Raw genomic sequence first — 14,153 nt, 5'->3', positions numbered from 1 at the left:
ATAGCAGTGGAAGATATATGTAACATATCAGGGGGATGCAGAAAACAGTGCAATCATTTTAGTAATACGGAAACAGAGTGATTTATCTAACATCCAAAAGGGCATGGTCATTTGCTTTTGAGCCAAGGGTAAAAGAATTTCTGAAATGGCAAAGTCTGTAAACAGCTTGTGTGCCACTGTGGTTAAAGTATACCTTGCACGGCAAAATGATGCTATCCAAGATTGGTGCATAGGCAACTGTGGTGCATAACAGGCCACATGTGGCAGGGATGAATGACGGATATGTAGATGTGTATGGGCAAATGGACGTGCAACTACTGAGCAGTGGACCACCCAGAGGACCTAAGGGGCTACCAACAGTGTCTCCTCAATGACTATTCAGTGAACGTTTTCCGTTTGGGCCTCCACAGCAGGTCCCTGGTTCATGCACTCATGCTGACTGCTGTTCATTGGTGACTGAGTCTGAAATTTGTCTGCCAGTATCACAAGTGGACATCCACTGAGTGGTGACAAGTGTTTTTTTTTTTTGGATGACTCACATTTTATACTCCATTGGACAGGTGGCTGTTGGCGTGTATGGCATGAAATGTCTGAAAGCATACACCCTGCTTGTGTTATGCTCTAGGGAATGTTTTCACAGCATTCCCTCTGTTATATCATCATTCAGGAATGCACAATGGATCAAAACAAGTATGCATCTATCCTTGTGGACCATTTTTACCCCTACATATGGTATATTTTTCCTTGGTACAATGGTATCTACTAGCAGGAATGGAGTGCATCACACAGATGGCATTGTGTAAGTGCATGGTTCAGAGAGCACCAGGTTGATTTAAAATACTCCCCTGGCCATCAAATTCCCTGGCTTTAAACCCAATCAGGTATCTGTGGAGCCACTTCATTCACATTGTTTGTGCCAAGGATCTTCAGCTGAGAAATCGAATGCAGCTGGCTGTGGCACTTGAGTCAGCATGGCTCCACATCCAGTCAGTACCTCCAGAACCTCACCGACTCTCTTCTTGCTGTTCTCGCAGTGGTTTACGCTGCAAGAGATTGTTATTTACGCTTTTGACAGGTGGTCACTTTAATGTAACTGGACAGTGCATTATGATCTGCTTTAGGTACATATCTGCAATATGTACTTGCTGCATTCATTAAAAACTGTTACTTGTTCAAGTAATTTGGGCATCAATAGGGATTAAAAATTTTGTATTAAAATAAAGTGTGGTTTTTTTCCTGCCAAAGGCTCTCTATAAACCAAAACATAATGTTAGTGCTGGTAAGTCATTAGCAATTAAGTACTCTTATAAAAGTCTTTTTCTCTTATTAGATCAAAATTTCCAAATCAGTTTAATTGTTGTCCAGATTAGAGTTGGTGCCTCCAAACAGAGAATGATATCGATAATTATTTTAATCTGATCAGTCTTTTGAGCTTATTGCTGGTTAAATGATGGTGAACATTTTTACATTGTCTCTGCTTGCACATTTTTGCATGATCATTAAAAAAGAATACAGTTAAAAAAACACTATAGCTCTCTGTCTCAAAATAGATACATTTTTTATTGTTATTGTGTATATACTTTCACAACATAAATAAACCATAACATCAACTGAATCTGAATATCAGTACATCATTTCAATTCATTTCTGTAACAATGAACATATTGAGTGCCATGTTGTTGCCAGCAGCCACAGAAGAACCGCACACATAACACTGTATGGCCACAGCAGAGCCTCGCACCTAACAACATGTGCCTGACCTGGCCTGCAGGTGAAATATCCACCACTAAGCCTGTGAAAGTCAACATATTGAATAATAACGTCCAGTTATAGTGCAGTTGGCTCAGGTCAAAGTCTTGGTGTTGCAGACTCATGTCAAGCTTTCATATATCAACAAGCTCTGTGGACCATCTTTCATTTATGCAGGATGGACTTTGCTCAGCCACAGTCATATTTGGTGGACATGAAATGTTATGATGGAGAGGAGGGTGGGTGGGGGAGGGGGAGATTTTATCCTTTACAAAGATTATTGGAAACATGAAATATGTATTCTTTGTTCTCATTACTGGATGCTCCAGAAGCAAGAGAAATATGGGTGCTGCAGTTCACATTATGTAATGCTATACATTGAACTTAGAATTCTTTTAGATAATGTTTATAATTTACACCTCCATCAAAGTTTTTGTTTGTGATAAATGCCAACATAGACTAATTTTAATATTTCACATTGAACTGTGCATGTTGCAGAATGTAGCCTGTAGCTGTATTCTTCCTTCAGGATGTAAAATATTAAATCATATGACAACAGTGTTATTCATTACTGTCAGATTCTTCGATGCACAAGTCGCCGAAGTGGCGTCAAATCGAACGACTTATACCAGGCGAACGGTCTACCCAACGGGAGGCCCTCGTCACACAACATTTTATTATCTGATGGATTCTAAAATCATCACAAAATAATACTTCAATGATCCAGCTGGCTACCATCTTGAGATGAGATACTGTTGTACCTCACTGAATTGACAAGAAATCAAAGATGCTGCCCCTACATAAGTCTCAAAAAGATGTTATTAGTGCTGCTTCCAAGCAATGTGTACACACAGAGTGATCACAGGTTGACTGGTGATGAGTGCTAAAAAAATATAGTGATAAAATCTTTTGAAAACCTTCTGCAAAATGAGTCAGAAGATTTAGATTTGATACAAATAAAAACCGATTTCCACATTCTACTTAATGGAAAGTCCTTGTACCTGTTATTAAAATTATCAACAAACGTAATTTCAGTCACCTTAGGGCAATCTCTTTACTTAATTTGAAGTTATTATTTGTCATCCTAATTTCCGTTGACTCCTTAATGACATAATTTCAAAAACAAGCGTCATCATCTACTCACAGTGTCTCCTGATGCCACTCAGTTATGCAGTGCTCATTCACTGTGGATTTTTTGGTTGATATAATAGAGTGTGGTCATGATATTCCACGAAACTGTCCTCAACAATTAACTACAAGTAGTCTGGCTGATATAAGCTTTCTCACAATGACACAGAATGTTGTATACACAGGCTCCATTAGAAGCAATCATCTTCAACAGAGTCAAGGAAAGGTATAAATATGGCTAGAAGAAGAAACAGAGCTGCTAATAAAGGTTTTTAAAGTTCTGTAGCGTCTTAAGGGCAACTTCTCAGTACAGGCTAGGAAAGCAAATAGTCTACATCCATCTCCCTGAAGCTTTCTGCACCCATTAGCTGAGTGGTCAGCGTGGTGGAATGCCATGCCAAGAGGCCTGGGTTTGATTCCCGGCTGGGGCAGTTGATTTTCTCTGCTCAGGGACTGGGTGTTGTGTTGTCCTCATTATCATTTCATCCCCATCTCCAATGCACAAGTTGCCCAATGTGGCATCGAATGCAAGAAGTACTTGCCCTTGGCGGCTGAACTTCCCCGAATGAGGGACTCCCGGTGCACAATGCTGTACGCTCATTTCCCTTTTCCCTGAAGCTTCTTTGATGGTCAAAACACCCAGGCTTAACCAAAATGCTTCATTAGAATATCTGTTGTTTTTAAATAGAAATTTCAGAGATTTGTTCTTCTGCATTAAGTTTTCAGCTTCATAGAAGTGTCTCTTTATTGTGAGAGCATCCTAAGGATCCCACTGTGCTGATACAACAGATTTCAGACTGAAGAGCACAGAATGAGATATGAGGAGTTGCAGATGTGTGTGACTGGGACTGTATCTTAAGTGTGTGACTGAAATTAGGTTGATGGATAATCTTATTAACAGAGATAAGAATTTTAAATTAAGCAACATGTGGAAAACTGTCTTAAGCTGTCTGAAATCACAATACATTTCAGTCAGCTGGAACGAGATTCTGGAGACAACAATACATCATGATAGTTAGTATTCATCACTGGTGGAGCTGAATGTGTACATGTTGCTTAGACACATCACTGACAGGTCTTGATACATGTGTGATGTAGAGGTATAGCATCTCTGTTTTAACATCAGTTTGGGGAGACTCAGACCTGTCATCAAAAGATAATAACTATTTGGACCATTGAAAGGTTATGTTACTATGATTTGAGGCACTGCTGACAGAGTTGTAGCACAGTGATGATGTTAATTTATGTCACTATTGTCCTGTTACATATGGTTAACTTTTGAGATCCCCTGTCAATATTCTGAGGTCTGCTTTCTGGTCCATGGACACACCCAAGGAAGATACGTAACAACAACAATAACACAATAATGTCCAGCACTGATTCACTTGACTCAAATTGATGCTCTTACAATCTCAGGCTTGCATCATGCTTACAATGTAATCTACTGCATACAATATGCATAATCTTCTGCTGAAAGTTCCAAGAAGTATACCTATTAAAACTATGGGTAGTCCTCCATTGTCTTGCAGTATATGATATGCAGCTATTACTATCCATGGTTACCCGCCATTTCATTTATACATAATTTTTAAATGATTTTAAATCAGTTTTTGTATGTAAAATGATTTTCATTGATTGAAGAGGATGTATGTTCCCCTTATTAGCACATTTATTGTACTTATGGGGTCAGGTGTGCAGCCATGACTAAAATCTTATTGAATGTTTTGCTATTCAGTGGCCAACATTATGTGGTGAAATGTCACAGAAACTTGAAAGCTGCATTGCATTGGCTGGTAATTTTACCACAGTCAGTGTACCATTATTGGTTGAACAATGAACCAGCTGCCATGCCTGTGCATGAACCTTTTAAATTATAGTATACTGCAGTTCATTGCCTGCCAGCCATGTCAGTCATTTTAAACCAACATAATTGCGGGAAAAATTCCACGTGGGGAAAATATATATAAAAAACAAAGATGCTGTGACTTACCAAACGGGAAAGTGCTGGTAGATAGACACAATAAACAACACACACAGAAATTTCAAGCTTTCACAACCTGAGGTTGCTTCATCAGGAAAGAGGGAAGGAGAGGGAAAGACGAAAGGATGTGGGTTTTAATGGAGAGGGTAAGGAGTCATTCCAATCCCGGGAGCGGAAAGACTTACCTTAGGGGGAAAAAAGGACACACACACACACACACACACACACACACACACACACACACACACACACACACACATATCCATCTGCACACATACAGACACAATATTATCATACACTTATGTATCTACTATCACACAATGAGAGAAACAGAAATGTCTCCACTTAAATGTTATCATGATGATCCTGCAGGATTACCAGTGCTCCTTCAAGCTTGCAAAACAAGTATTGACCCAAATCTTCATTTAATGATTGCTGTAAATTCTGTTGACGTTTCCAATATTGTTTTCCTCTTTTAGTTGTTATAAAAACTGTCATGAGGCTGATACTGTGCAAGTAGTTGCTTTCCATTTCTAGTAAATATTGTATTAGCCTTTAAACAATAGAAAATCTAGGATGGAATAACAATTTGAAATGGATAGTTTACTATTCACCACATAGAGGAGGCTTGGAGTGGCAGACAGTCACATAGAAAAAAAATACTGGGCCGTGTGTGTGAATGTGCACAAGTGTCCTTTGCCTTCATCCAATGAAGGGTTTAGTCTGATAGCTGATTCTATCTAGCAGTCTGTTTTCAGTGTGTCTGTCTGCCACCAAACACCCCTTCTATGTGGTGAGTAGCAATCTATCCATTTTATAATGTTAACATTAGCCTTCAGTTGTATTAAAGAAACCTCAGTGATGGAAAATGTAAATCAGACCAATAATTCACCATAATTGTATAATGTAAATGTTTTGCTGGCATATTCATTTTTCACACATTTTTATGTGATTATAATTTTTAGATTACGAGAAAAATTGTAAATTTTGATACAAGTTTGATTAATGAAAATAGAGGAAAATTTAGTTATAGTGTGCTTCTTGTCTCTCTGCTTCAGCATAATTATGTCTTTTTCAGGCTAATTTCATTCATAAAATTCTTCTGTCAGTGGAAGCTCTTTATTTACAGTAACATCATTATTAATTCTAATCATAATATGCTCACTGCAACATATCCTACATCGCAATCACTCAATGGAACTGCAGTTCTATTTTTAGTCTCACTACGTATTTAGGATTAAACAGAGACAGGCAAACAAAGAATGAGTGAAACTTGAATGTTTCTGACATCCAACTAATATCTTAGACATAATTTGTTTATGGATGTTGCAGATCAACAAAAGAAGAGGAAGAGAAAGAAACAGAAAACAACAGGTAATTTCAATCACATGAACTTATTCTTAAAAATACTTGCAATTGTAATGGCATGTAACTACAATTAATTTTTAAATTCTTGATTTTTTTTTAAATACATAGTTCTCTGAAATATTTTGGAGCTGACAATTGTGTAAGTTATTTCAAAAAGAATAATTTTTTGCAAAATAATTGTAGCTTGTGTAATGATAAGAATGCAGCAAAGTATTCTTTGTTGGAAATGCTGAGTAAGATGTCATATGAGAGTAAGAAGACTTTTTGCCTTTATTTGACTTAAAGTTTCATGAAAGGAGAAAATATAAAAATGCAGTAAATGAAGCAGGCAAAAAGGAATACACGCGTCTCAAAAATGAGATCGAAAGGAAGTGCAAAATGGCTAATCAGGGATGGCTAGAGGACAAATGTAAGGATGTAGAGGCTTGTCTCACTAGGGGTAAGATAGATACTACCTACAGGAAAATTAAAGAGACCTTTGGAGAAAAGAGAACCACTTGTATGAACATCAAGAGCTCAGATGGAAACCCAGTTCTAAGCAAAGAAGGGAAAGCAGAAAGGTGGAAGGAGTATATAGAGGGTCTATACAAGGGCGATGTACTTGAAGACAATATTATGTAAATGGAAGAAGATGTAGATGAAGATGAAATAGAAGATACGATACTGCGTGAAGAGTTTGACAGAGCACTGAAAGACCTGAGTCGAAACAAGGCCCCGGGAGTAAACAACATTCCATTGGAACTACTGACGGCCTTGGGAGAGCCAGTCCTGACAAAACTCTACCATCTGGTGAGCAAGATGTATGAAACAGGTGAAATACCCTCAGACTTCAAGAAGAATATAATAATTCCAATCCCAAAGAAAGCAGGTGTTGACAGATGTGAAAATTACTGAACTATCAGTTTAACAAATCACAGTTGTAAAATACTAACGCGAATTCTTTACACACAAATGGAAACCTGGTAGAAGCCGAACTCGGCAAAGATTAGTTTGGATTCCGCAGAAATGTTGGAACATGTGAGGTAATACTGACCCTACGACTTATCTTAGAAAATAGATTAAGGAAAGGCAAACCTACATTTCTAGCATTTGTAGACTTAGAGAAAGCTTGTGATGATGTTGAATGGAATACTCTCTTTCAAATTCTAAAGGTGGCAGGGGTAAAATACAGGGAGTGAAAGGCTATTTACAATTTGAACAGAAACCAGATGGCAGTTATAAGAGTCGAGGGGCATGAAAGGGAAGGAGTGGTTGGGAAGGGAGTGAGACAGGGCTGTAGCCTCTCACCGATGTTATTCGTCAAATTAAGTTGGGTGATGCTGAGGGAATTAGATTAGGAAATGAGACACTTAAAGTAGTAAAGGAGTTTTGCTATTTGGGGAGCAAAATAACTGATGGTGGTTGAAGTAGAGAGGAAATAAAATGTAGACTGGCAATGGCAAGGAAAACTTTTCTGAGGATGAGAAATTTGTTAACATCGAGTATAGATGTAAGTGTCAGGAAATGGAAGCAGTGGTTGGGAAGGGAATGAGATGGGGTTGTAGCCTCTCCACGATGTTATTTAATCTCTATATTGAGCAATGAGTGAAGGAAACAAAAGAAAGATTCGGAGTAGGTATTAAATTCCATGGAGAAGAAATAAAAACTTTGAGGTTCGCCGATGACATTGTAATTCTGTCAGAGACAGCAAAGGACCTGGAAGAGCAGTTGAACGGAATGGACAGTGTCTTGAATGAAGGATACAAGATGAACATCAACAAAAGCAAAACGAGGATAATGGAATGTAGTCAAATTAAATCGGGTGATGCTGAGGGAATTAGATTAGGAAATGAGACACTTAAAGTAGTAAAGGAGTGTATTTGTATGGTGTGTAGCCATGTATGGAAGTGAAACATGGACGAAAAATAGTTTAGACACGAAGAGAGTAGAAGCCTTTGAAATGTGGTGCTACAGAAGAATGCTGAAGATTAGATGGGTAGATCACATAATTAATGAGGAGGTATTGAATAGAATTGGGGAGAAGAGGAGTTTGTGGCACAACTTGACTAGAAGAAGGGACTGGTTGGTAGGACATTTTCTGAGGCATCAAGGGATCACCGATTTAATATTGGTGGCCAGGGTGGAGGGTAAAAATCGTAGAGGGAGACCAAGAGATGAATAGACTAAGCAGATTGCGAAGGATGTAGGCTGCAGTACATATTGGGAGATGAAGAACCTTGCACAGGATAGAGTAGCACAGAGGGCTGCATCAAACCAGTCTGAGGACTGAAGACAACAACAACTACTACTACTACTACTTTCATATTTGGTTATATTATCTGTACACATATTTTCCATTTACAAAGGTGACACCATTGTGGATTGACTGACTTCTCTTTTTCACTCTGAAATTGTCAATGAAAAATATGTTCTCACAAGATGATATTTTTTAGAACAAGACTTGAAAAATGTATACTTACAGGGTGTAGTGGAAAACATTGGGCTCTGAACAGTGCTGAATGAAGACAACTCATACCCATATTTGGCCATGTCAGCCTTCTCCTTTCATTTACCCGGTGATGTAGCCTCTCTTTTCTCCTCCCTTCAGTTTGAAGGAGCTTGTTTTTCAGCCTCAGCCTACATAATTTTTGTAACACAAGCAAACCTTTCGTGCATACAGTAAATGTGTCCTTATGGAAAGATATATTGAATGAGACACAGCTTGGTTAGCTTAACTTTTTACATTAAGGTGTAAGGTGCACATTATTTTTTATACTGAAGGAGGTAGTTTAATTCTGTCTTATGTAATTTGTTTAATGAAGGTAATTTTATTTACTTGATTTACCCTATCAAGGAAGAGCCATCATTTATACACAACCATTCACTAAATCAGTACAGTGTTTCATTATGAAATAGTATCAAACTTAAAATAATGCTCCACCACTTTTACTTATTTTCTTTGTATGTTTCTAAAGCTTCAGCAATAGAATTTCAATTAGAAACAGTTAGCTTGCTGATAATGAGCCCATTAGAGACAGAGCACCAGTGCATATAGCACAAGCATGACGAAGAAAATGGAGCAAAGCCTTTTTATTTAAAAAAAAAAAAAAAGAACCATCCTTGCATTCATCTTGGATTATTTAAGAAATCATGAAAGAACTACATAGGAGAGACTGGATAGGGGTTTGAACCTTGCTCCTTGCATTTACATGGAGTGAGATTCAGTTCCTGATCAGTCATCTTAATATAGGCTTTTCATGGTTCTTTTAAGTAAACTAAGGTGAATTGCAGAATGGTTTCTATGGAAAGGAAACAACAGACTTCTTTTTATGACCTGCCTTATCTGGGCTTATGCTCCATATCTAATGACCTAGTCATTGACAGTACCCTGAATTCTATGTGTAATGCCAAATGGAAATAAATTAATACATAATTTTGGCAAAAATACATGTGACTCAGCATTTCCACTGTATGGTGAGTAGCAGCTTTTCAATTATTGTTGTGATGTCATTGTTTCTCATACCTTTATGAAATGTAAAAGTACAGCTGACATCAAGTAAAGGTTATTTTGAGTGCCACTAAGAATGGTTTTAATGGAGGTGGTACATCCTTGTGGTTTTGTGAATGGAGAATAATAAGGGTAATCAGCATCAGAGTGATAATTGGTATTTTTTCCATACAAAGCTCATAGAGTTTTTTGAGGACAGAGTGACATGAAATCCCAGAAAGAAACCTGATATTTATCCACTGGTTCTTCAAATCAAGCGCTTTTAAAAGCTTTCTAGAAGTTCTGGTACTTGTTTTTTATGAAATTGGTAAACATGTACCTGTTTGTTATACCTGGTCATGCCAGTTTAACAGACATGAATAATGTAACCACATATTTACTGTATTTGTTACTTAAAATGCATTTTTTTTCTGTTTAGGATATGATCGATCATATTGAGAACAAAGTGCGTGAACTAAGTGCAGAAAGACAGAAGAGAGAGGCTGCCCTGTCTCAAGAGAAAGAAGAAATGCACATGAAACCTTATGGGTAGTGTACTGGTACTAGAGTGGAGGGCTCATATTTCATAAGTCAGAAATTTTATGACTGTTTGCTTTCAATTTATTACTTAACAGCCTGGGTGCTGGCATCATTTTAGCACTTGTTTTCAATCAGTTACTTGATTTTCTGTATATCTCATCAGATGCCATTTCTCTAGTCATTTGTAAAAATAATTGCAACATATTTCTTAAAGTAAGGAATCATTTTATGAGATGTTTCAAGTTCCTGGTTTATGTTATATATGAATACTTTGCAAAAATCAGTACTTTATTTGAACTTAATCTCTGATGTTTCTATAGAACAGAAGGCATTCAGGGAAACTACAGTATCTGTCTCATTTGCAGTAGCAATTAACCTTTTCTAGCATGTCATCATCATCATCATCTTCATTATATATATAAATGTGTCATCAGACAATTTACAGTTGAAATTTGTCCTCCATGATGACTTATTCCTTGTGATTCTTCTAGCAAGGTATTTCTTCCCTCAGATCAGTCAGTATACCATATATTATACCTCTTGTTTTTTTGCTATTATTTTTCCTTCAGTGATAGTTATCATCATGTACCCCTACAATTGTAACCACCTAACAATTTTGGGACCAGACTGAAACTTGAGCTATAAACCATGTATTATACCTCTTGTTTTCTTTGCTATTATTTTTCCTTTAGTGATAGATATCATCATGTACCCCTACAATTGTAACCACCTAACAATTTTGGGATCAGACTGAAACTTGAGCTGTAAACTTCCTGTGGAGAGGAGAAGGTGCCTGTCCAATCTGCAATACTAGGATTGTGGCCAATGGTTACAGTGCCACGTAGCTATTGCTGTGGCAGGATATTGCTGATTGTGAGAGCTTTGAGTCAGAGTGAGTGACATCAGGGCAGATGGTTTGCAATGAAACAGATAAAACAATCACACAGTAATGCATACACTGAACCTGCTGTCTCATTAGACTGGGATAAACACATTAATTCACATCATTACAATTGCATGATCTTCCCATTCTTATCAACAACTGTCTCAGTGGGAAGAGAGCCAAGTGAAGAGAACTGGAGTCATGTAATTTGTCCAGTGCCTGGCTCATTCAAAGACTTATGAATAATTTGTTATGGCTAAAAAACATAACGATATGTTTGCTGAATTTTCAGCTATAGCGAAGCTGAGGAGTAGGTCTCTATTAATCTCAGAGTTACTTTGGTCTTGCAGTAATGAGGAGACGTACCAGACTCCTTTACCTCTCACAGAAGATTGAAAATGTGTCAGGGGCTCATATTTCATTGGAATATAACACTACAAACCATTAAGGATCTGCACAATGACTTAAGTGTGCTGATGTATTCACTGTGTTCCTTGGATCCAGTGAGAATGAAGAATAATGGAGTAGGTACAGGCATCTTTATTGTTGTCTTTGAGATAAATAACCTTCATGAAAAGTTAAGGTAATATTATACAGATGTTATGTGCTAAACACTACATGTCTCCACCTGTAAAGTGCTTCAAGTGCCCAAGGTTTCTGTGTATGTCATTTTACTGCACCGACAATCCTATCCATGGGAAGTGAGGAAGGGCAACACACAAAGGAATGCCATGTAAACAGAATATGTATGAACAGTCAAGAACAACCCTTCTGTAATTTGCCAATGTGCAATGTATTCGAAAAAGAGAAGAAGAATATAAAACACTTGTCCACCTGTCATATAAAGGTACTAAAAAGAAATATGGAAGACTCCACCCAGTTGATATGGTGTCATGCTTCATGGGGCTAGTTATAAAACATTCACTACATACTACTCTGACAAAACATTTTCTATGCCAAACCAAAGCCACCCAATGAGCGAGACTGCCCACCTAAGGAAAAAGTTATCTCCCTATTCTCTCCTCACCCTTCAGCCACCAAACATCCAGCAACAGTCAAACTTTTTCAACCTTGTACCTTATCCAGCATCTCCAAGAAAGCAAACACATACCACATTACTCTATGCTGAGAATGAAGCATACCTGTGACCTGGCATCAACCAGTGGCAGGAAGAATCACCGGCTGCAGGGTGCAGAGCAAATAACTCATCTTTGTTCCTAAAATAAAGCCAGGAAATCCTTCCCAGGAACTAAAGCTTCATAGGGAAAACAAGAAAAACCCAAAGGTGAAACATGACTTGGTAACTCTAGCTGTCCCTTATCCCACTCCATTCAGGTATGAGGCTATGAATATAGAGGGCATGTCACTTCACACGCAGATGTAACTTGAACATCAGTTTACACTCTCCCAAGAAGCTTAAGGTAAACTTCTTTTTCAGTGTTAGAACAGTAGGACTGTAATGTCCTTGACTGCTGCCTAGATGAGCACCACATACTGAACACTACTTATCCTGTTGTGTTTGTTGCAGCCCAAGAAACTAGGCGTTTATAATGTCACTTAGCATATATAAGAATAATAATACTAATGAACAGATCATCTGGCGGGTTTGCGCATTGGTACATTCTGGTATCTGTGTAGAGCAAGTGCTCCTAAACATCATAGTAAAAGCAGCTGCAGTCCATGTTCAGATTTCCAACAGTATAACAATATGGAGATTAATCCCAAGAAATAAGGGCCTCATGCAACAACTTCCCCCATCCTTCTTTCTAGTGAAAGTATTTAATGCTCACAATCCACTGTGGGGTAGTGCAAGTAAGTCCAGGAGGGGCCAGATTGTAGAAAAATTACAGAACTCAGTGTGTACATACTCAGTACTGGAGCTGTAACACATTTCAGCACGAGGTGGAATCCAAAATTCTTGGGACTGGTGGTGCAATCTGGAAAGTAGTAGTAGGTCTTTGCACTGCTAGGTGGCAAGAGCTGCATATCTGATGAGTCAGTGTGTGGATGGCATTCAGCTGGGAGGATGTGTTGCATGTCCACAGTGATTTCCGTAATACTCTGTTTGGTGTGTGGCGATTTTACAGCATGTTGAAGTGTGCACGGATCTTCGTCCGACCACATCTGATGATCCAACCTTCTTGTCACGGGTTATCACTGGTGACAAGAGCCATATTTATGGTTATGACCCAGAGACAAAGCGACAATCGTCCCAGTGGAAGCACCTGGACTCTCCAAGACCCAAAAATGTGAGACAGGTGAAGAGCAAACTGAAGAGCATGATCATCATTTTCTTTGATACCAAGGGAATTGTGCACAAAGAATTCTTCCCACCCAAGCAAACAGTGAATCCCACGTACTAATGTGACGTTTTGCAACAGCTCTGTGAAAATGTGTGGCGACGATCGCCCAAACTTTGGCATCAAGGGAACTGGCTGCTGCATCATGACAACGCATCCTGTCACACGTCCTTGATCACCAGGACCTTTTTGGCAAAAAACAACATACTTGGCACCTTGCGACTCTGTGCTATTCCAAAAACTGGAACTCAAGTTGAAAGGCCGATGGTTCGACACTCTAGGGAGGATTCAAGAAGCGTCGCTGGCAGTGATAAACAACCTCAAAAACAGGACTTCCAGAAAACATTTGACCAGTGGTGGAAGCACTGGGACCGGTGTGTACGTGCAGATGGGAACTACTTTGAGGGTGATGGTGACCATTAGTCCAAAGGTAATGTTTTCAACAGATGGCAGTACCAGTCCCGAAAATTTTGGGTAGCACCTTGTACATCTGACAATTTTTAATACAAACCTGACTCACACATTCCAGTGGAACAGCACAATCACCTATGTTATAGTCATTATTTTCCATTATTCTCTCCCTTCTAATTACTAACTAACAGAAAACCCAAGTGGTCAGCTTTCAGTGCCAAAGTAGTATTTGAAGTTAACCAAAAGAATGTAAACAATCATGCACACTACAGAAGCGAGAATACCCTGATCGTCAGGGTAGCTCCATTGGAAACTTGTTTCATGATG

The 14,153-nt window shown here is 38.4% G+C and overlaps 1 protein-coding gene across 2 annotated transcripts in view; it reads left to right on the top strand.

The window, feature by feature from the left end:
- The window catches only part of LOC126278623 (uncharacterized), a 195,412-nt gene that overhangs the window by 141,157 nt on the left and 40,102 nt on the right, over positions 1 to 14,153 (top strand). The window contains exons 6-7 of one of the 2 annotated variants that reach the window (XM_049978862.1): positions 6,191 to 6,232; positions 10,132 to 10,241. In XM_049978862.1, the coding sequence (XP_049834819.1) occupies positions 6,191 to 6,232; positions 10,132 to 10,241 (152 nt within the window). The remainder of the gene's footprint in view (positions 1 to 6,190; positions 6,233 to 10,131; positions 10,242 to 14,153) is intronic. The other variant, XM_049978863.1, reaches the window with a different exon arrangement.

This window comes from Schistocerca gregaria, chromosome 6, assembly GCF_023897955.1.
Source record: "Schistocerca gregaria isolate iqSchGreg1 chromosome 6, iqSchGreg1.2, whole genome shotgun sequence".
Lineage (NCBI taxonomy): Eukaryota > Metazoa > Arthropoda > Insecta > Orthoptera > Acrididae > Schistocerca > Schistocerca gregaria.
The sequence above is the reverse complement of the archived record's forward strand: the minus strand, read 5'-3'. Positions and strand labels throughout refer to the sequence as shown.